Genomic DNA, 22208 nt, shown 5'->3' with positions numbered 1-22208 from the left:
TGAATTAACTCTGGACACCCTGAATTAGTGATGGCCCGCTTGAAGCTGAAGCTCCAGTGCGTGTGTCAAAAAAATCAACACACTGCTTCAGAAGCACTGTGTCGAAGCTTGATTCGTTTGGCCAGAGTCACGTGATCAGTGACGTCCGAAGCTTCATTTAGAACCTAACTGCTTCGGTATCTGATTCAATGGTTTATAAGGAAGCGAATCATTCGCGGGATTTGTGGAGTGTTTTGATGGTGACAGATAGCGAACCACTGATCATTCTACTGAGAGATTTGGAGCCAGCGAGGAATAGAGGAGGTTCTGTTGTGTGGGAGTATTTTGAGTTGATTTTTGTCAATCGGGTGAGTTTTCCAGCTTTGTGTTCTGGCTGTTTGCTTTTGTTTTGTGCGTGTTTATTTTATCTGAAAACGGGAAAAAGGTAAAATGTCAAAAATCTGCTTCCATAATATAAATATCATTAAACAACTTTAGAAAAACTTCCACTTGACTATTTACATTTAATGTTGCAAAAATATATATTTTATTGTTTAATTAATCTGAAAATGTTAGTCTGCCAAATGTGCAGCAATTGAATTTATTTATTCTCTTTAGCTGATAGTTTGTGAGGCCCAGGTAGAATGTATAACTGCATCTCTACCAGTTTCTCTGCACTCCAGCCTCCTCTGTTCCATGTGAAGGGATGTTCCTTAAGGCAGGAGAAATTATCTCCACGAAAAGGAACAAGTTCGGCCATCGCACACTAGAACAAATTCTCTTTTTAAATAAAAATGAAAAAGGGTTACCGTCAATGCATCATGTTTTTAATTTGCAAGTTCATAAGCATTTTCCTTTTCCATTTCACAATCAATTCTACCCCCAGGTCAAAAATATGTCTGGGAAAATTTCCCTAATTTAATATTATTTATAAATGTACCCGTCTAGCGGTTAATTGCATACCTGCATGGAGGCAAGACCTCACAGCAGAAGCCTACTCCATAATGTGTTTAACATTATTATATGTATATATATGTAACGTGGTATTTTTCAATTATTGTATTTACCAACATCAAGAAGTCACAAGCAAAGAAAGACCACACCATGGTGCATGTTTAAACAAGGAGAGTTTACTGGTCAAAACTATTTATTAAACAAATAAAAGACATTTTTTTAACCACCAAAAAATACACGTTCAAAGAAACACAACGGAGGCCCAATATCAGACAGAACTCCACTCTGTAGAGTGGGCAATCATAATGAAGCGGTTGGTTTTATTTTGTGGATTCAAGCTGCTCTTCATATTTTTGGCCACCAGATGTCACCAGAGAGGACTGTGTTGAAAAGCTTCGAGTAATGAACCGTTTTTCAATACAAGCTTCAATGCTTCAGAAAGCTTCATTTGGCCATCACTAGTAGCCAGGGTTTGAAACCATTAAATATGAAGGAAGATAATTGGACCACACCACCACTTCCTGCTGAAGGGGGAAATGTGTGTTTTCTTTACTTGACCTGGGTAGCAGTTGAGGAACCAAATCCCACGGCACAGCACATCATTGGTGCCCTGAGCAAAAGCAGGTTTGAAGGACTAACCTGTCTAGTGATGCGCAGCAAATGTATTGTATTTGTTAAAATAGTATTTGAGATGCATACAGTGAGACCCAAAGTTCTAGTCTGGACAATAATTTGCATGCAAAAGCCAGGTGCAGCAAAAATGAAAACTCATATATGCAAATTGATGTTTAATTTCTTTAAAAAAAAATTGTCGGAAGGTTAAATGAAATTGAATTTTCTGGCAATTATTTCATGTTTCGGGCTTCACAGGTTTAAAGCAGATTTTTTAAGACTTTTTGTCATCTGGCGTATAAACTTTCATCATTTAAACTTTTAAACTTGTTGCATGAGAAAGCCAAATAACAAAGTTGACCTTAACATCAGCACAAATTTAATGTGAGAAAATAGTTTAGAAAGAAGAAGTGGGGGTGGTTTGGTACCTATTTGTTAGAAAGTCATACCACAGCATCTACTTTAAACTTCCTTAAGCTGCAGACAGAGGTCCTCTGGGATTGGTCGCAAAAAAAGCCAAATAAGGTGAAAATCAAAAGAAAAAGGAAGAACATAAAAATAGATTAAGGGCAGAGGGCATCTTGAAGGGGCAAAAACAACAAGGAACAGAGGCAATGGAGCAAAGGTGCTAGCAACTAACTCAAATGAAAGGACTGTTAGTGCTAGTTGTGTGTACTGTGAAAGGTCGAGTCACAGCCTACTTAAGTGTAGAAGGTTCATAAATGAGAGCATTGTTGAGAGACTAAAGTTTGTTCAAGACAAGAAGTTATGTTTTGGCTGTCTGAACTCTGGTCATCGCTCCAAGGATTGTGAAGGGAGAGAAACCTGTGACACATGTAATAAAAGACATCCAACATGTCTTCATGACAATCGCACGAAGGAAGACAGAACAAGGAGAAATCCACACAAGAACAGTGACAGGACAAGACAAACGAACGCAGATGTCTCACAAGACAACAGTGTCACACCAACAACAAGTGAAGCAACTTCTAACAGAGTCACACAGAATGTTGACGACACTCACACATTGTCAAGGGTAGTGTCGTGGATGAGAGGAGGAGGACCCAAACGCTGGACTCGCAGGCAGGTAGGTGAAGGTGGATGTTTATTGCCGAAGGAATGAGCAAGCAGTACAGAGGGAGGAAATGGCTGGCTGGCTGACTGAATGAATGAACTAAGGACTGACTGACTGACTGACTGGACATACAGACGACATCAGACATACATCATTAACATCAATGACACGACAGAGAACTGGTGAAACAGAGGAACTTAAATACACAGGTGGATGATGACAATGATTGGAAACAGGTGAGTACAGGGCTGAACATAATCTGACTAATGACACGGGAGACAAGCTGACACGGGAAAAAACAGGAAGTGAGAACATTAATGTGGTGAACCAAACTGAACATGAACAAACTGAAATCACTGGGTCAACGACCCAGGAACCCTGACAGTACCCCCCCCTCCAAAGGCCGGCACCCGACGGCCAAAAGAGAAAGAAAAAAAACCAGAACAGGGCGGGCGGAGGGGGCCCAGGACGGAGGGACGGAGTCCACACCAAGACAGTTCAGGTGGGCGCCCCCGTGGCCGAGACGAGACAGTTCAGGTGGGCGTCCACGCGGCCCGTGGCCGAGACGAGACAGTTCAGGGGGCCGACCGTGCGGAAGGCGACGGCGGCGACATGGACATAGTTCGGGGGGCCGGCCGCGCGGAAGGCGACGGCGGCCACTCAGGCGAAGGCGGTCCGGGGGCCGGCCGCGCGGAAGGCGACGGCGGCCACTCAGGCGAAGAGGGTCCGGGGGCCGCCCACGACGGCGATGGCGCCCGGCCAGTGGCTCAGCCAGCGGTCTAGAAAACGGCCGTTTAGCTGCTGGACCAGGCGAGGCTGAAGGCTCTGAGGCTGAAGGCTCTGAGGCTGAAGGCTCTGAGGCTGAAGGCTCTGAGGCTGAAGGCTCTGAGGCTGCAGCAGACGAAGGCTCTGAGGCTGCAGCAGACGAAGGCTCTGAGGCGGCAGCAGACGAAGGCTCTGAGGCGGCAGCAGACGAAGGCTCTGAGGCGGCAGCAGACGAAGGCTCTGAGGCTGCAGCAGACGAAGGCTCTGAGGCGGCAGCAGACGAAGGCTCTGAGGCTGCAGCAGACGAAGGCTCTGAGGCTGCAGCAGACGAAGGCTCTGAGGCTGCAGCAGACGAAGGCTCTGAGGCTGCAGCAGACGAAGGCTCTGAGGCGGCAGCAGACGAAGGCTCTGAGGCGGCAGCAGACGAAGGCTCTGAGGCGGCCGCAGACGAAGGCTCTGAGGCTGCCGCAGACGAAGGCTCTGAGGCGGCCGCAGACGAAGGCTCTGAGGCTGCCGCAGACGAAGGCTCTGAGGCGGCCGCAGACGAAGGCTCTGAGGCTGCCGCAGACGAAGGCTCTGAGGCTGCCGCAGACGAAGGCTCTGAGGCTGAGGCCGGGCCGGGTGTGGGTGCAGCTGAGGCCGGGCCGGGCGTGGGTGCAGCTGAGGCCGGGCCGGGCGTGGGTGCAGCTGAGGCAGAGGCCGGGCGTGGGTGCAGCTGAGGCCGGGCGGGGCGTGGGTGCAGCTGAGGCAGAGGCCGGGCCGGGCGATGCAGGCGCGGAGGCCCCTGGCCGGAGACAGGCAGGGCCAGTAGGCGCGGAGGCCCCTGGCTGAGGAGCGGCCGGGCCAGCGGGTGCGGAAACCCCTGGCTGAGGAGCAGGAAGGCTCACAGCTGGCTCTGGGTGCTGTGGCTGCAGGTCCGGGAACTTGACGGGATGGTGGACAGGTGACTGGGGAACAGGAGGCGACTGGACTACAGAAGAGTGGAGGACAGGTGGAGACTGGACTACAGGCGACTGGAGGACAGGTGGAGACTGAGCTACAGGTGACTGGAGGACAGGTGGAGACTGAGCTACAGGTGACTGGAGGACAGGTGGAGACTGAGCTACAGGTGGCTGAACTGACTGGAGGGCAGCAGGAGACTGGACAGCAGGTGAGGGAACCGATTGGACTAAGGAGACTGACGGATAAACAGAGGCCGGTGAGGCTAATGGCTGAGCTAAAGAGTGAGCTAGTGACGGAGATAACATTACGGCTTGGGCTCGTAAGGCTGGTGCCTGGGCAGGGGACAGTTCAGCTAGTCTAACCAGTGATACTGCGAGGGCGTGAAAAGCTGGATCAGGAGGTGGATGAAAGGGTGAAGTAGTAGGTGGACCAGTTAGCTCTTCCAAGCCTCCAGGGAGGTCAAGCTGGGTTCTGGCTGCCCTCAGCTTGGGCGCTGGGACAGGCACCGAAGGTGGCTGGACACCAGTCACCCCCACCCGAGAAACAGGAGCGGGTGTGGAGGTAGACTGGGTCGCAGCTGCCCTCCTCCTGGGAGCTGGCACTGGAGTGGGTGTAGGCTGACTGATAGGAGTGGAAATAACGACTGGGTGAGCGACACTGACAGGTCTATCGGGTTGTATTCTGGTCCTTCTGCCACCACTATTTACAGTTTTTGACTGAACAGTCTTTGGGGAGCCAGAGCAGAAAAAATCTTCCCAGTCCACATCATCCTCAAGGAGGGAAACTCCCCATGAATCAGAAAAGAGTCTGTTGTGTGTTTTAAGTGGATAATCAGATGAGGGGTGTGGAAAACAGTCACTGGAACTCACCACCGGGAGTTGCTGAACAGAGTCCGTTTTATGGCGGCGTGTGCGCCGCTCTCCCCGGGAAGAGGAAGCGGGCCGGGTAAACGGCTGAGCCTCTGGCGCGGTAGCCTCCGCTGAGCAGAGATGGGAGGTGTAGCCGCCGTGCCGTGGCGAGGCGGAAAGGCTGGAGAGTGAAAAGGCTGGCGGGCGAGCGAGGAGCGAAGCGGCGGGAGAGCGAGCGGCCGAAGCTTGGGCTGTGACGCCCACTCTCCGCGGCGAATGCTCCGATGCAGCTGGGGCAGCAGGTGGGGGAATGTGGCGTCTCCGAGGCCCGCCCAGAGCCAGGCGAGTCCCCTCGAAGACGTGCTCTCCCTCCGCGAGGAGCCGCTGTTTTCCCCGAAGCCCCTCCGTCCAGCGAAGGAGCGCTGCCTCCTGCCGCTCGAAAAGTTCAGGGTCCGCTGGGTCCACAACGCGGGGTCGTGTCATTCTGTCAAGGGTAGTGTCGTGGATGAGAGGAGGAGGACCCAAACGCTGGACTCGCAGGCAGGTAGGTGAAGGTGGATGTTTATTGCCGAAGGAATGAGCAAGCAGTACAGAGGGAGGAAATGGCTGGCTGGCTGACTGAATGAATGAACTAAGGACTGACTGACTGACTGACTGGACATACAGACGACATCAGACATACATCATTAACATCAATGACACGACAGAGAACTGGTGAAACCGAGGAACTTAAATACACAGGTGGATGATGACAATGATTGGAAACAGGTGAGTACAGGGCTGAACATAATCTGACTAATGACACGGGAGACAAGCTGACACGGGAAAAAACAGGAAGTGAGAACATTAATGTGGTGAACCAAACTGAACATGAACAAACTGAAATCACTGGGTCAACGACCCAGGAACCCTGACACACATCTTCCATTATTCCAGTTTGGGTGTCAACCAAAGGTTAGCCAGAGCATGAAATTCTTGTGTACGCGCTCCTTGATACACAGAGCGATACGACCTTTATTCTTGAAGAAACGGCACAAGCTCTGCATATCAAAGGTGAATCGACTCAGCTAAAGCTCACTACTATGTTTTCAAGAAACACAGTTGTGTCCTGTCGCAAGCTCTCAGGTCTACAAGTCAGAGGGTTCTACTCAAATAAGACCATTTCTCTACCAGTGACGTATGCCAGAGACTTTATTCCCGCAAACCGAGATCACATTCCATCGCCTGCAACAGCTAAGGCATGGTCTCATCTTGAATGCATTGCAAGTGAGATCGCTCCACTACAAAGTTGTGATGTTGGTCTGCTGATTGGGTACAACTGCCCCCAAGCACTTGTTCCTCGTGAGGTTGTGTCTGGAAAGGAAAATCAGCCGTTTGCGCAAAGAACTGATCTGGGATGGAGTATTGTGGGTTATGGCAATCCATGTCTCGATTATAGAGACGCCTTCGGAATAAGTCACCAAGTCATTGTGAAGGAAGTGGTGCCTGACATTAATCCCTCTTTAAATCTCACCAACAAGGTTCACTATGTCTACAGAACTCAAATAAAGGAAATGATCTCTCCCACAGAGGTCCTAAAGATGTTGGAGTCTGACTTTGTTGAGAAAGCACCAGAAGACACAAAGGTCTCTCAAGAAGATCTCAAATTTTTAACAAAGATGAAGGCCGGCATTAGGCACAAGGAGGATGGTCATTTTGAAATGCCACTCCCATTTAAGAGTGAAAGGCCGAACCTGCCAAACAACAAGGCATGTGCTATTCATCGCCTCAAATGTTTAGAAAAAAAGCTCAAGAGTAACAAGCAGTACTACATGGACTATAAGAAATTCATGAATGACATCCTAGCCCATGGAGATGCTGAAAAGGTCACAGAGCAAGACATTGACAAGACACCAGTTTGGTACATCCCACACCATGGTGTGTATCATCCACAAAAACCCGGAAAGATTCGTGTCGTCTTTGATGCCTCTGCCAAGTTCCAAGGCGCTTCTTTAAATGACCATCTCCTCACTGATCCAGAGCTAACAAACACCTTGCTCGGAGTCTTGTGTCGCTTCCGAAGAGGCCCAGTGGCTTTCATGTGTGACATCGAACGCATGTTCCACCAATTCCATGTGCATGCTTGTGACCAAGATTACCCACGGTTCTTGTGGTGGGAGAACGGTGACCTTGAAACTCCATTCACTGTCTACAGGATGAAGGTACACCTATTTGGAGCAGCATCTTCTCCAGGTTGCGCCAACTATGGCCTCAAGCATCTTGCAGCTGAAGGGGAAGGAAGTTTTAATGAAGAAACCATCAAGTTCATCAAAACCAACTTCTATGTTGATGACGGACTAGCAAGTGTTGACACTGAAGATCAGGCAATACAGCTGGTTAATGAAGCACGCAAACTCTGCAGCATGGGCAAACTGCGGTTGCACAAGTTCATCTCAAACAGCACCAAAGTTCTAGCTTCACTTCCGAAAGAAGAATGCGCTGCAGCTCCCAAAGAGCTAGATATGGCACTCGGTGAAGTACACATGGAAAGAGCACTTGGCGTACAATGGTGTGTGGCGTCAGATCAATTTCAGTTCAGAGTAGTTGTTAAGGACAAACCACTCACCAGAAGAGGAGTATTGGCCACAGTCGCCTCTGTGTTCGATCCACTTGGGTTTGTGTCACCTTTCATTCTGCTGGGAAAGCAGATTTTGCAACAAATGTGTCGAGATAAACTCAGCTGGGATGATAACATACCTGACAGACTTCGACCTCGGTGGGAGTATTGGTTGCGTGACCTGGGAAACCTGGCAGACGTAAAGGTTCACAGATGCTACATTCCTGCGAACTTCAAGGCACAGCACTACGAACTTCATCATTTTTCTGATGCAAGTGCATCTGGATATGGAATGTGCACTTACCTCAGAGCAGTAAGCACAACTGGTGAAGTCCACTGCTCATTGGTGATGGGAAGATCAAGAGTTCCACCAACCAAAGTCACAACTATACCTCGGCTTGAGTTGTCGGCGGCCGTTGTTGCTGTGCGCACTGGTGACATGCTGAAAAAGGAATTGGAAATGGAAATTTCAGAAGAAAGGTATTGGACTGACTCGAAGGTGGTACTCGGATACCTCAGCAATGAAGCCAGAAGATTTCATGTGTTTGTTGCAAACCGAGTGGAACGCATCAAACAAAGCACAGATTCAACCCAATGGAGGTATGTAACTTCCGAAGATAATCCGGCAGACCACGCCTCAAGAGGTCTTACAGCAGAACAACTTGTAGCATCAAACTGGTTCAAAGGCCCAGACCTCTTTTGGCAGAAGGTCATACCCAGTGAGGAAATTAAGGTGGGAGAGTTATCAACCAGTGACCCGGAGGTTAAGAAGGTTCAAGTCCACAAGATACAAGGGGAGGAACAAAGGTCACTGTTAGATCGCTTACACAAGTTTTCCGACTGGTCGAGGATGATTGAGGCAGTTGCTAGACTCAAGCGCTATGTGAAAGAAGCAAAGGATCACAAGAGTAGATCACACGACATCAGTAGCCTACAAGAGAGAAAGGAAGCAGAGTTAACAATCATAAAGGTGGTTCAAGAAACAGCCTTTGCTCAGCAAATAAAAACCTTGCAACATCATGATGTGATGCAGATGAAAGACAAGGTTAGCAAGTTACACAAGTTATGTCCATTTCTTGATGACCAAGGCATTCTTCGGGTAGGCGGACGCTTAACACATGCAGCTTTGCACCCCAATGTCAAGCATCCCGCGATCCTGCCAAGAGACAGTCACGTGTCGGCATTACTGGTCAAACATTATCACGAGAAGACATACCATCAAGGTATGTCTTCATGAATGAACTTCAAGCTAACGGATTCTGGATTCTTGGATGCAGCAAGATTGTGTCATCTTACATCTATAAATGTGTAAAATGCAGAAGGTTCAGAAGGCGCACAGAGCAGCAGAAGATGGCAGACCTCCCAGAGGATCAGATGGAGACCACACCGCCATTCACCTACTGTGGGATGGACTGCTTTGGTCCTTTTTATGTCAAAGAAGGCCGCAAGGAGCTAAAGCGTTATGGCTTGCTAATCACTTGCATGTGGTCCAGAGCAGTGAATCTTGAAATGCTTGACGATCTCTCTACAGATTCCCTCATCAACTCATTACGTGCATTCATGGCCACCAGAGGTACAGTTCGTCAGATAAGATGCGATCAAGGCACGAATTTTGTCGGCACTAGAAATGAGTTTATTGGAGCATTTAAGGAAATGGATCAAGCCAAGCTAGGGAAACTGGACTGTGAGTTTCTCATGAACACCCCAGCGTCTAGTCATATGGGTGGTGTCTGGGAAAGACAAATTCGCACCATAAGAAGTGTTCTCATGTCCATTCTGGAACAATCAGCCAAACAACTCGACAGCTCCTCTCTGAGGATATTCCTGTATGAAGTCATGGCAGTGATTAATAGCAGACCATTGACTACTGACGAACTATGTGATCCATCAAACCCAGAACCTTTAACACCGAATCACATACTAACCATGAAGTCCACAATCATCTCTCCACCTCCAGGAAGGTTTGTGAAAGAAGATCTTTATCTCCGTAAGAGGTGGCGTCGTGTTCAACTACTTGCCAACACTTTCTGGACAAGGTGGAAAAAGGAGTATTTGTTAAATCTTCAAGGCAGACAGAAGTGGACCAAAGAGCACAGAAATGCTAAGATCAATGATGTTGTCCTCCTGAAGGATGAGATAACTCCACGCAACCAGTGGAAGTTGGCAAGGATCATTGAAGTGTATCCTGGAAAGGATGGAAAAGTGAGGAAGGTGAAATTGCTGCTGAGTGATCCAACCCTGGATAGAGCAGGAAAACGTACCTCCAAACCTGTGCACCTGGAAAGACCCATTCAGAAGACAGTCATTCTGATGGAAGCGGAAAACGATTCTCCACCGCACTCTGCTTAAAGGATAATTCACGATAGTTCATTCAAAAGCCGTTCATTAGTTCATAGGCAATACTTTATTCTTTTTAATCACAAGTGATTGGTGGGAGTGTAACGGTCTTTTGCATTTGATGTTTGTTGCATTTGATATTTGTTAAGCTGTATGTCTGGATTTTGTTCCTTTGCGCCCTCTGGTGGTGAACTGTGTAGGGTACAGCTTTGCTGTTTGGGTCTCCACCCAGCCACTTTTCTTTTGCTAGCGCACATGGTGTCTGCATTCTGCAACTCACAGTTAGCTCCACACATGGAGAAAATATTGTTTAAAGCGTGAAAATAATTGATGAAGAAGATGGAAGATAAGGCAATGAGGCCATAAAGGACTATTTAGCACCTCCTGGATGTCAGCTCACGAGGTTTGTGTATTTTAAATGGTTTATTTTTTGTAATTAAGGATTTTTTGATTGATTGACATTACGTACAAGAGCGCATTTTGATGTGATGTTTTTGTTTTATTGTTTTGTCCGTGAGCAGTTCTCACGGGTTGCCAAGACCAGAATAAACCCTGTTTTATAACTACATCGTGCGTACGTCAATCCTTGAGGGTGCTACATCAGCCATGATCACTGTTGTAACACTAGAAAACATGACTAACATGATGACTTACCGAACTTGCCAGCCATGCTTGGGTTGTAATTGCTTCTGTCAATGTTCAGTTTACACAGTGTTTTGTAGCCAATAGAAGTGGAGTAAGAAGTGAAAGGCAAAGACTGTGCTGCAGCTTTTCCTTTGAAAGATTTTACAGTCACAGATATGGGACTGAACTTGGATTCAAAGAACTCATGGCCCAGAATAGTGTTTCCAGTAGCACTCTTTCCAGTTCCAGTCTTCCCCACCATCACAATCCTCATCTCATCATCATTTGTCCTGCCAGAATCTGTGTACAAAGATCAGAAAGAATACATGGCAGGAAATATATTGTACTTATTATACATATACCTGATCATGCACCGGGTTTGGGGTCGGTGTTTTAGGTTACAAATGTTCTGGTAGATGGTCAAAAGTTAATTCAACATCTACAGAGATGGGTCACAAGTCTCTATCCTGCTGTTGATCCTGTGAAATCAGAGTCATCCTCAGTAATGACCCTGACACTCTGCTAATCAGGTGGCGGGTGAGGACGCTGGACAGACCTGGTGCACCTAAACGCGTAGTGAGGGTGTGCTGGGAATGTCTAGCAGAGGCCCCAGTCCGCAAGATCTTCAACGCACACCTCCGGCAGAGCTTCAACAGCATTCCGAGGGAGACTGGGGACATTGAGTCCGAATGGACCATGTTCAGCGTCTCCAATGCCGAAGCTGCTGCATTGAGCTGCGGCCGCAAGGTGGTTGGTGCCTGCCGTGGTGGTAATCCCCGAACCAAATGGTGGACACCAGAGGTGAAGGGAGCCACCAGGCTGAAGAAGGAGTCCTATCGGGCTTGGTTAGCCTGTGGGACTCCGGAGGCAGCCGACAGGTATCGACAGGCCAAGCAGAATGCGGCTCGGGCAGTGGCTGAAGCAAAAACTCGGGTGTGGGAGGAGTTCGGAGAGGCCATGGAAAAAGACTTTCAGACTGCCTCGAAGAGATTCTGGCAAACCGTCAGGCGTCTCAGGAGGGGAAAGCGGTGCTCTACCTGCACTGTGTATAGTGCTGGCGGAGCGCTGCTGACGTCGACTGAGAAAATTGTCAGGCGGTGGAAGGAATACTTCGAGGACCTCCTTAATCCCACTGACACGTCTTCCGAGGATGACGCAGAGTCTGGGGATGAGGGGAATGACCCGCCAATTTCCGGGGGCGAGGTCACTGAGGCAGTTAAACAACTCCTTGGTGGCAGAGCCCCTGGTGTTGATGAGGTCCGCCCCGAGTTCCTGAAGGCTCTGGACGTTGTAGGGCTGTCCTGGTTGACACGCCTCTGCAATGTTGCGTGGAGATCAGGGGCAGTACCCCTGGACTGGCAGACCAGGGTGGTGGTCCCCATCTTTAAGAAGGGGGACCGGAGGGTGTGTTCCAACTACAGGGGGATCACACTCCTCAGCCTCCCTGGGAACGTCTATGCCAGGGTGCTGGAAAGGAGAGTTCGTCCGCTAGTCGAACCTCATATACAGGAGGAACAATGCGGTTTTCGTCCTGGTCGCGGAACACTGGACCAGCTCTTTATCCTCTCCAGGATACTTGAGGGTGCATGGGAGTTTGCCCAACCAGTCTACATGTGTTTTGTGGACTTGGAGAAGGCATTCGACCGTGTCCCTCGGGGTGTCCTGTGGGAGGTGTTGCGGGAGTATGGGGTGTCTGGCCCATTGCTATGGGCCATTCGATCCCTATACGACTGTTGCAAGAGCTTGGTTCGCATTGCCGGCAATAAGTCGGACTCGTTCCCGGTGGGTGATGGGCTCCGCCAGGGCTGCCCTTTGTCTCCGGTTCTGTTCATAATTTTTATGGACAGGATTTCTAGGCGCAGCCAAGTGGCGGAGGGCTTTCGCTTTGGTGGCCTCAGAATCTCATCTCTGATTTTTGCGGATGATGTGGTTCTGTTGGCTTCATCAGGTGAGGGCCTCCAGCTCGCACTGGAACGGTTCGCAGCCGAGTGTGAAGCAGCGGGAATGAGGATCAGCACCTCCAAATCTAAGGCCATGGTTCTCAGCCGGAAAAGGGTGGAGTGCCCACTCCAGGTCGGGGATGAGTTCCTGCCCCAAGTGGAGGAGTTCAAGTATCTCGGGGTCTTGTTCGCGAGTGATGGGAGAAGGGAGCCGGAGATCGACAGACGGATTGGGGCTGCAGCTGCAGTAATGCAGACGCTGCACCGGTCCGTCGTGGTGAAGAGGGAGCTGAGTGTAAAAGTGAAGCTCTCAATTTACCGGTTGAACTACGTCCCTACCCTCACCTATGGCCACGAGCTGTGGGTAGTGACCGAAAGAACGAGATCGTGGATACAAGCGGCAGAAATGAGCTTCCTCCGAAGGGTGGCTGGCCTCTCCCTTAGAGATAGGGTGAGAAGTTCGGCCACCCGGGAGGGGCTCAGAGTAGAGCAGCTGCTGCTCCACATCAAAAGGAGCCAGCTGAGGTGGTTCGGGCATCTGACAAGGATGCCCCCTGGGCGCCTCCTGGGTGAGGTGTTCCAGGCATGTCCCACCGGGAGGAGGCCCCGGGGCACACCCAGGACACGCTGGAGAGATTATGTCTCTCGGCTGGCCTGGGAACGCCTTGGTATTCCCCCGGATAAGCTGGAGGAGGTGGCTGGGGAGAGGGAGGTCTGGGCGTCTCGGCTTAGGCTGCTGCCCCCGCGACCCGGCCTCGGATAAAGCGGATGAAGATGGATGGATGGATGGATGTAGTTTTTAAAGTATGATGAACTAAGTGTATGGGGTTTTTCCTCAACTGAATAGTTTTTTGTGTGTCTTTTGTTTAGTTTTTTTTGCCATGATAGTATCCTGTTTCTTCTACTGCTAATGAAGTTGTTGTGACACTGAGGAAAAGCATTGTTGTACTTTATAGATTGCAGAAGGATTTTTAAAACTTCAGAAATATTTCATGTGATCTTTATTCCTAAAGATGAGCATGAAAAGAAAAAATTACAAATTATATCAAAGAATGCTAAAACCCTTTTGTGTTACCTGCATGGGAGGAGCATGATGCCCACTGGGACCAATAGAAACACATGCAGCAGCCAATCAGAGTGTACAGAGAATGCCAGAGCCTGTATCTGATGCAGAGACATGTTGATTACTCACCTGAGGGTTTCAGCTTGTCAGGACTGAAACACCATGAAGCATCATTGGCCTACCCTCACAGTTTGGAAGAAAATTATTACCATTTCCCTGAGCCACCAGTTGGCCAGCTAGCCGCACTGCACAGCATCATGATCATGGCTCCCAGTAGCATTCTACTCTGAGACACAATCATGCTGATCACTATATACACCCCAGGTCTCAAACATCAGAGTCCAGTGGGGAGTCAGGAGCATTACTAGAGGGGGCCAGCACCAACCATCCTAGATTTTGTACACCCACACCCACAGGAGTTTACATGGTTGAGGATTGTTTGTGGAAAATACTCTTTCAGCAGATGCAACAGAACGCTTCAAACTCTAAATATTGGTGGATCATATTAAGGTGAAGGAGGCCCTGCTTGCTGACTTCTATAGCAATTCTAGGTACCCTCATACCCAATGGATGCCAGGAGTATAGACAACCACACCAACTGGCACTCAGCATATTGCAGAGTGATGGATGGGGCATCTGTCATGTAAGGAGATACCAAGATCTTCAGGATGTTTGCTCTAAAGGTACGCTCACTGGTCAGTTTGCATAGACAGTTAGGGAGGAAAGGAATTGTAGAGCTGGAATGTGGGGCCCAGGTGTCAAGGTTGCTTGAAAAACTGCCACATGGTTTGCGGTCCAGTTTCCATAAATATTGTCAGCCTCAGAGTATTCCCTTTCCTACTGGCTCGAATATGAGCTGCAGGCGCAAGTTGATACTTCACTGTTCACGTCATGATCTGGAGGTATGACTGGAAATTCCATCAGGCACCTGAGTTCCTTGGTCTCCACCCCTGGGCGGAGCCATCATCTCTCCTGCAGTCCTGTACACCTGAAGCCAAATCTGGGTAATCAAGTTGAGGATTTAAGCTTACCTTGTTTTCCTGTGTCACAGTTTCCCTGGACCTTCTTCGCCACTGCCTTCAACCTCAGCTTGTTTTGGATAACCTCCACACTCTGGAAAATACAGAGAACCTCGACTGCCTGCCCTCCAGCTATCACTCACCACCTCGGATGCAGTGGAACTCAGGTCACCTTTGCCAATACTCACCTGAATTCTCTCCACCTTTCCCTCAAAGCCAAGCTCACCCCAGCTGTCAGTAAAAAATATTAATCATACCCACCTTCCCTAGGTGTCCTGCGCCCACCACCTTCCTAACCACGTTTGCTTCTCTTCCAGATACACCCGCTCCATTCCCATCGCAACTGTCACTTCACAGTTCACTCTCGCTGACCCACGGCCGCATCACTACTCTTTGCTATGAATTAATCTGTTTTCTTAATAAAACACTGTAAAACTTACGAGCCATCTCTGTTGTGGTTCGCTGCATTTGAGTCTAGTTTAGCTATCAGCCTGTGGCCATTGTGACAATTCAGCTCAAAGAAACCAGTATTTCAGACAGGAGAGGAAAGGAAGAAGTCATCCAGTAAGATAACCACTGCAGTGTTGAAGGGGTAAAAGGGCAGCCTGCAGAATTACCACTGAAAACCATGAGACAAGATCTCCATGTCCTCTAAGGTGAGGCTGTCTCTTTTAGCATTTCTCTTGTTTTCCAACCAGGATGGATTTTCAAAATCCACCATGCTCTCACTGCCAAGACACTTGGGCTGGCAGAGCACACTCAGCCAGTGAATGCCCTTAAGCAGAAATCTTAAGGATCTGGCACTACAGGATCAGCCCACACACATGTGGTCACCCTGTTAGAGCCTGTCTGACTTGGCCCTACAGGTGTCAAGATGCACCTTGGCTGGACATTACAAGGTCCAGCTCAAGAGGTAATGCAGCAATTCAATTCAATTCATTTTTATTTATACAGGGCCAAATCACAACAACAGTCACTATAATGATAAGGATAAGATTTATTTGTCAGTTGCAGTTGCCTGCAGCTGACCATACAGACAATACCTAAAATATACAAACTTACATTGGGGAGAAATGTCAGGCCAGGCAGCAACAAAGGGATAGACAGTGAGATATGTAACATATAGGGGCAAAACAGGGTTTCTGCCTATGATGACTTCCAACAAGGAAGTCATCATGAGGAGAAAACAAAAAACTCCATAGCATATAAAGAAGCACAAATATCATCACACTATAACACCATGAAACACAGACAAGCCGCTTTACATTGCAAGGTAGATGCTACAATAATACATACAGAGAAAAACCCAACAATCATATGACCCCCTGTGAGCAAGCACTTTGGCGACAGTGGGAAGCAAAAACTCCCTTTTAACAGGAAGAAACCTCCGACAGAACCAGGCTCGGGGGGGGGGGGGGCCATCTGCCACGACCGGGTGGGAAGAGAAAGAAGGAAGACAGGTTAAAAGACATGCTGTGGAAGTGAGCCAGAGATGAATAACTCTTGACTAAGGAGCACTTGACTGAGGACCAGTGTTATTTCACCACCCGTCAGTCCCAGAATGCAAACCTGTTTTGAGATGTTGGAGAGACTATGGCAAATGGATGTGCTACCCTTTTGCACTGCCAAAGCCAGCACCAGGTCGTGACAAGAAGCTATTAAGCTTCTTGAGACATTGGTGGAGTTAAGCTGTATGCAACACAGCTCCTACAGGCTTATAATATGTCTACGCTGTCTGCACCTAAGGAGGCAGTTCTCCCTGTGCGCCACAGTACAGAGCGCAGATTGTTGAAGTCACTGGAGCATGTCCTTGCCTACACAACAGAGATTCAGAGACTGGAAAGGGGAAGTTATGTTTTCAAACTATACTGTATCTTTGTAAGGTCTACAATATAAAGCGCTTTGAGGCGACTCCTGTTGTGATTTCCCGCTGTAGAAATAAAATTGAATTGAAATTAAAATTAAAATTGAGCTGAGAATACTCCGACTAGCTGCTATATCCCATGCCACATGGCGCAGCATAACGGCAAGAATTGACTTGTATCAGTGACTACCTTCTCCCTGGATGTACTTTGGGGCCACAACTCCTGGCAGTTCAGTCTCTTCTTCGAGATTGAAGAAGTCACTTGGATGGGTGACAAAACATTTCTCCCAAAAAACGCTACATCCAGATCAACAGAATCAACTTTTTGGAGATTTACTTTCCTGGATGACTGAGAATGCATCAAGACGATGTTTATATTATTTCCTACAATTTCAGAACCACTCCCCTACTGGCCAGCTACAGTTTGTGCTTAATGTGTGCCAATGATAAATACAGTTTTCGTGCTGTGACATCATCTCTCACTGGACATTATTACAAGAGGACAGCACTGAACAGCGTTCTAGTGATAGTGGGTTATTGTGTCTGCTATAACACCATGTATGAATCACATCATTTCCTGTCACAGTTACCCAAAAGGGGTTTTGGGGTCAGTTTACAAAGTGAGGTATAGTGAGGATTATTAAAAGAATGAAGAAAAGGAAAACACTGCAGTGGAGAAAATGTTCAGATCAAACACCAAACAGTTTTCTGAGGAAGTCTTTAAACCTTCCAAAACAAAGAACATTCCCTAACTCTCACATGTTGGCCTATCTCTCCCTGATAAGGAGGTGTCTCACTATCTGTCTAATGTCACCCATGAACTTACAATGGCCCCACTGTATCAAGTGTGTGTAATGAAAGTGTTACTGGGAAAGGCATGTGTGGAATACTCTGTTCAGTCTGCGGCCATCATGACTGAGCTTTGGATAATTTAAAAATAATGATTGGATAATCAATCAATCGACTTGACTTGCGGTTGCAGCATACATAAGTGAAGCAGAATAAATTCACAGAAAGATTTCCAGGTTTCCTGAATCTACAGTGCGTGACGTCATGCTTCTTCTTTGTTCAGAAACGTGTCATTGTCCTCAGGCAGAGAATCACAGTCATTGACAGTAGAGGGACAACTGAAGGTAACAGCTTTTTACTATTTCTTTTATAGCATTGTTACTATAGCACAACCATGACAGGTGACTTTATTATTCGATTTGATTCATATGAGAGCTTTAATCCAGAATAGTTAATCATAGTCGAGGCTATTTATCTTCTGAATGTATGAACAAAGCAAACGTATCATGTCCTTTCTTTTCTGTGGATAAAAGTAGTTGGTGGCAATGGAAAATTGCATTTATGTTGTTAAAATTCACAAGTCAGTGTAACTTAGTGAAGACGTAAAACTAGTACGAGGAAAGAAGTTTCTTTGTGTTTGATTATGTGACCACTGAGACGTCCCAACTTCCGTATGTACGCATGTAAAAAGGGGGAAGTAACACAGGAAAATGCTTTTTGAAAAGTGCTACAGCAGCGTCTCTGTGCTTTCTAATGAATGCTGCATGCTTATTGATACATGCGTATATGTGCACATTTGTATCACTCAGATCAGCCATGAAGCTGTTTCCACATCATCCTGTTATTTGGTCCAGTTTGTTGGTTTTGTGGTTCACACAATGTGGTAAGTGAAAGAGTAATCACAATGTACACAGACACTCTGTGAACAAATGGGCTATAAGGAATAGCTATGAAAACATTTGACCTTAAGTCATTGGTGTTTTTTTTTTAAACAAAAGATTTCCTTTAATATTATTAATCAGGGTGGTGTTCAGCTTTATTTCCTTTTCTTCTTCTTCTTCTTTCCCCCAAGAATCTGAGGGCCACACTTTGAATGCCTGTCAAGAGAAAATGGATGACCAGTACGAGGTGAAAATAAACCTATCCTTTTGTCTTTGAAAGACCATACAGATATGGTGCTTGTACCATTAGGTCCATAAGTATTTGAACAGTGAGACAGTTATTGTAGTTTTGACTCTGTACACAACTACAGCCGATTTGAAATTAAACAATCAGGAAGTCATTGAAATCCAGACAGGAATTACAATTTTATGTATAAAAATGGCTTTAATGGCTTGCCACTCTTTACTCCAGCACCATTGTGTTGGTGTACAGAGACTGTCCAAAAATGTATGGCTCTAACTAATAAATATAAATATGGTGCGTTTTTTAATGTTTCAATGTTCTGATCTTGTATGTGAAGTTTGGTATGGTTCTCATACGGACTTCAGCTCAGCAGGATTCCTATGAAGACCTTACAGATATAAAGGAGAAGTTTATCTGCCTCCTCTACCCAACAAATGAGCTCAACTGCTCCTGGTCATTCAACACTTTAGAGAAGGATACTAAGCTCTCTGTGTTTATCAGGTATTCTTATTTTTAAATACAGCTTTATTTACAAATAAGGTACAATAAGCTGAAACACTGCTTTGAGTCTGTATCTCCTCTGTCTCCCCTACCAGCATTTGTGATGATGAAATACTGGTTGAGTCACTAAACTATACTTCTGTGGAAAGAGCTGGATCAGCGTCTTTGATTCTCAGCAATAATATGGCAGAAGTCATCCTTCATTTGAACAAGTCCATGCAGAACAAGTGGACGTCTTACACCTACGTGTATGACATGGACATGCTGGGTAATATTTCAAGACTATTAAGTAGTTATAAATGACAATGCTATAGATCAGATTAAAAAAAATACAAATATCTCTCGCTTTTGACAATTTTTCTTCATCAGTAATTAAAAAATTTCTGTCCTTTGAGATCTTGAAGGCTGTGACTAAAACTGGGGGTTAGTGCCAAGTACAGGGGTATGGAGTGGTAACCTGAAGTTTCAGTTCAGACTCCAGTGTATTTCAGCCACAATCTACAGCAGATGTTCAGAATTAAACGTTTCCAGTTATTTTACTAATTGTGCATGTGTGTCTGTGTGTCTGTGTGTGTGAGACAGAGCTCCTTTCTCCACCTCCAAACATCTATGCTTCAGTCAAAGGTGGAGCCCTGGTTGTATCATGGGGTCTGCCTCGCACCAGAGAAGTCGTTAACCCTTATTGTTTTGAATACCAGCTGGACAAAGGTGATCAGGTACAGTATCTCTGATCACGGATCTTTCTCGTGCACATATGACAGGATTAATGAATGAGACAAACTTGGTGAAAAACTCAACTCAGTGAGGACTAAAGTATTTTTAATGTTTTAATTAGAGAAAAATAAAAATGACTTTTTAAAGTAGAAAATGTGAACATCTTTTGATAAATGCTGGTTACATTTTTTTCCATTCTCAGAAGCAATAAATAACACATTCTGATAGGTTTAGCTGTACTCAATAGAAGCTGAAAGTCAGAGCAGTCTGAGGTACAGAGGAACATTAAGGTAAACCCAAGATTTATTTATTTATTTTTAATGGCTCTTTTCAAAACAGGAACAGCCAATATACTTGATCGCCCAGCAGTCTTACAGAGAGCCAATTTCAGATGCCACACGCACCTACAAACTGAGAATGAGGACACGAATAACAAACACCTGCTCTGGATCATCTCAGTGGAGTGAATGGAGTGATGGTGTTGTCGTGCAGAATGATTCAACCGATGTCTGGTGATCCAGTGTCAGTGACTGGTTGAAGGGCTAGTGTCTGAAAGCCTTAGTAAATGTTATTATTTTTGAAACTTTTCTTTCTTGGTCATATTCTTTCTTGGCCCTGTGAAACTGCATTTCGTTGCCCTGTACCTGTGCATGTGCAATGACAATAAAGTTGAATTCTATTCTAATTCTATTCTATTCTATAGGAATTGACAAAAAGAGATATTTTCTTTAACCATTTCACATATAGTGGCCACTATAATGGAGAGCTATTCAAAGACTGTTTTCTTGTATTTGTGTCAGTGTTCATAGTTTACTTGCACATAAACACAACACAGTGTATATTATTTATTCGTTTTCCAAATTCATAAGTCAAAACATATGTTGTCCACAGGTGGACATTTTAAAAAACATTTTAAAAAAGTTTAAAAAAAAGTTCAACAATCTTTTTTCATGCCTAAAGATGAATAAAAATACTTAAGAAAACAATCCTGATTGAGGTTGTCATAATTCATGCATGAAAGGGTTAAGCAAAGTTGGATGAAAGCTGCTTCCATGTAATATAATGTTTCTTTCTGTTGGTTTCTAAATACAGATGTGTAAAGTCTTTCTTATCTTTAAAAATGGCAAGGTCTAAGACCCTCACCTTGCGATACTAATAGCTTAATATTAGGATTGTTATTTAAAAAAAATGTGAAAAGCAGGTAGTGCTAGAAGCGTCCCCACCAAATAATGTGTTAGGGGGAAAAAACATGCTCCTGATTAAACAATCTTCTTCCCCTTTACTCAGGTAGAGCTTCCAAAGACCGGTGTCTTTTGTGGGGACATGACTCTGAAAACTCTAATTCAAGCACTATTTATGCAATCTACATGAGTCCTACTGTACTGTCAAGAGGTCATCCTTAGCTTTCCATGGTTGCCACATTTGAGGGGGTTAGACTAACAGAGCAATATTGTTTTCAAAATAATGAGAATTGCAGCTTTTATGGAAGTTCAGTTTATTTATATAGTACTAAATCACAACAACAGTCACCTTGAGGTGCTTTATATTGTACAGTAAAGACCCTACAATAATACAAAGAAACCCCAAAGAACCAGACCCCAAGAACCCCTTTCAGCACATGACACTCTACATTGTCACACATCATTCAAATCTGACATTTCTCTGTGATGACCCACACCACCTTGACTTCTTTTTGGTCTGCTTGAGTGTCAGGTCTTATTTGCTGGCATTGGAAGGCTGATGTGACACGTTTGTGTGCCAACACTCTATAAAAGACCTCAGAGCTCAGCTGTTTTTATGGCTCTCCTCTCTGAGACACCTTTTTCGATTGTGGTCTTTCTCCAAACAACCTTGCATACACCATTTCTTTGACCGTGTGATGGTTTTGTGTATTGTTTTTGTAATTTGTTATTTCTAGTATTTAATAGAAGTTTAGTTCAGAGCATTTGAGTTTTGTTCTATGGATTTCCTGTTTTATTCTGAAAGTCTGTGTCTCATGTCAATGTCTCTAGTTTTATGTCTCCCTTTTAATTTGTATCAGCTCTGTTCCTCATCTGGTCCTCATTCCCTCATTTTCCTCTGGTATTTATTTTCTGTGTTTCCTTCTGTGCAGGGTCACGTCGTTAACGTCTGCTCACCATCGGTCCTGCCTGTGTGTTCTGTTCCTGTGTCATTTTGAGTTTTGTAGTTTTGGTCAGCAATAAAGCTGAGATTATTCTCTGAGTTTACCTCTGCCTTCACTTCTCCGCCTGCCCGCACACAGAGAGCCTTGACAGATCGTTTACAGCACTGCTTGTATTAACTACACACCATGGTTACACTAAATTTTGATGAGAACTCTCTAAAAGAGTTTTTGAGAACTCTCTTAAACAGAATGCAACAAAGAAAGATTCCTTTCACGGGCCGGTGACCTGGGTGGCAGTTGAGGAACCAAATCCCACAGCTTCAGAACTCTAGCTTA

The 22208-nt window shown here is 46.1% G+C and overlaps 1 protein-coding gene across 2 annotated transcripts; it reads left to right on the top strand.

Moving 5' to 3' along the window:
- Positions 1–48: 48 nt before the first annotated feature.
- LOC145421801 (uncharacterized) lies at positions 49–20733 on the top strand. 2 transcript variants are annotated; one of them, XM_080292620.1, is made up of 9 exons: positions 49–347; positions 14787–14921; positions 17691–17751; positions 18217–18290; positions 18480–18535; positions 18870–19033; positions 19129–19301; positions 19616–19749; positions 20087–20733. In XM_080292620.1, exons 4-9 carry the CDS (start codon positions 18224–18226, stop codon positions 20261–20263), a joined length of 771 nt encoding a protein of 256 aa, XP_080148746.1. In that variant the 5' UTR covers positions 49–347; positions 14787–14921; positions 17691–17751; positions 18217–18223; the 3' UTR covers positions 20264–20733. The 2 variants fall into 2 exon arrangements, with proteins under 2 accessions (XP_080148746.1, XP_080148747.1); XM_080292621.1 differs by lacking the exon at positions 14787–14921.
- Positions 20734–22208: the final 1475 nt, after the last annotated feature.

This window comes from Astatotilapia calliptera, chromosome 18 (assembly GCF_964374335.1).
Source record: "Astatotilapia calliptera chromosome 18, fAstCal68.1, whole genome shotgun sequence".
Taxonomy (NCBI): Eukaryota; Metazoa; Chordata; class Actinopteri; order Cichliformes; family Cichlidae; genus Astatotilapia; species Astatotilapia calliptera.
The sequence above is the reverse complement of the archived record's forward strand: the minus strand, read 5'-3'. Positions and strand labels throughout refer to the sequence as shown.

Bases quoted from the DNA above. Each gene is read 5' to 3' on its own strand.
- LOC145421801 (XM_080292621.1), top strand. From the start codon at position 18,224: ATGAAGCTGTTTCCACATCATCCTGTTATTTGGTCCAGTTTGTTGGTT. The intron at 19,034-19,128 runs GTATTCTTATTT...CTCCCCTACCAG, and splicing joins AAGCTCTCTGTGTTTATCAG to CATTTGTGATGATGAAATAC. The intron at 19,750-20,086 runs GTACAGTATCTC...TTTTCAAAACAG, and splicing joins AGCTGGACAAAGGTGATCAG to GAACAGCCAATATACTTGAT.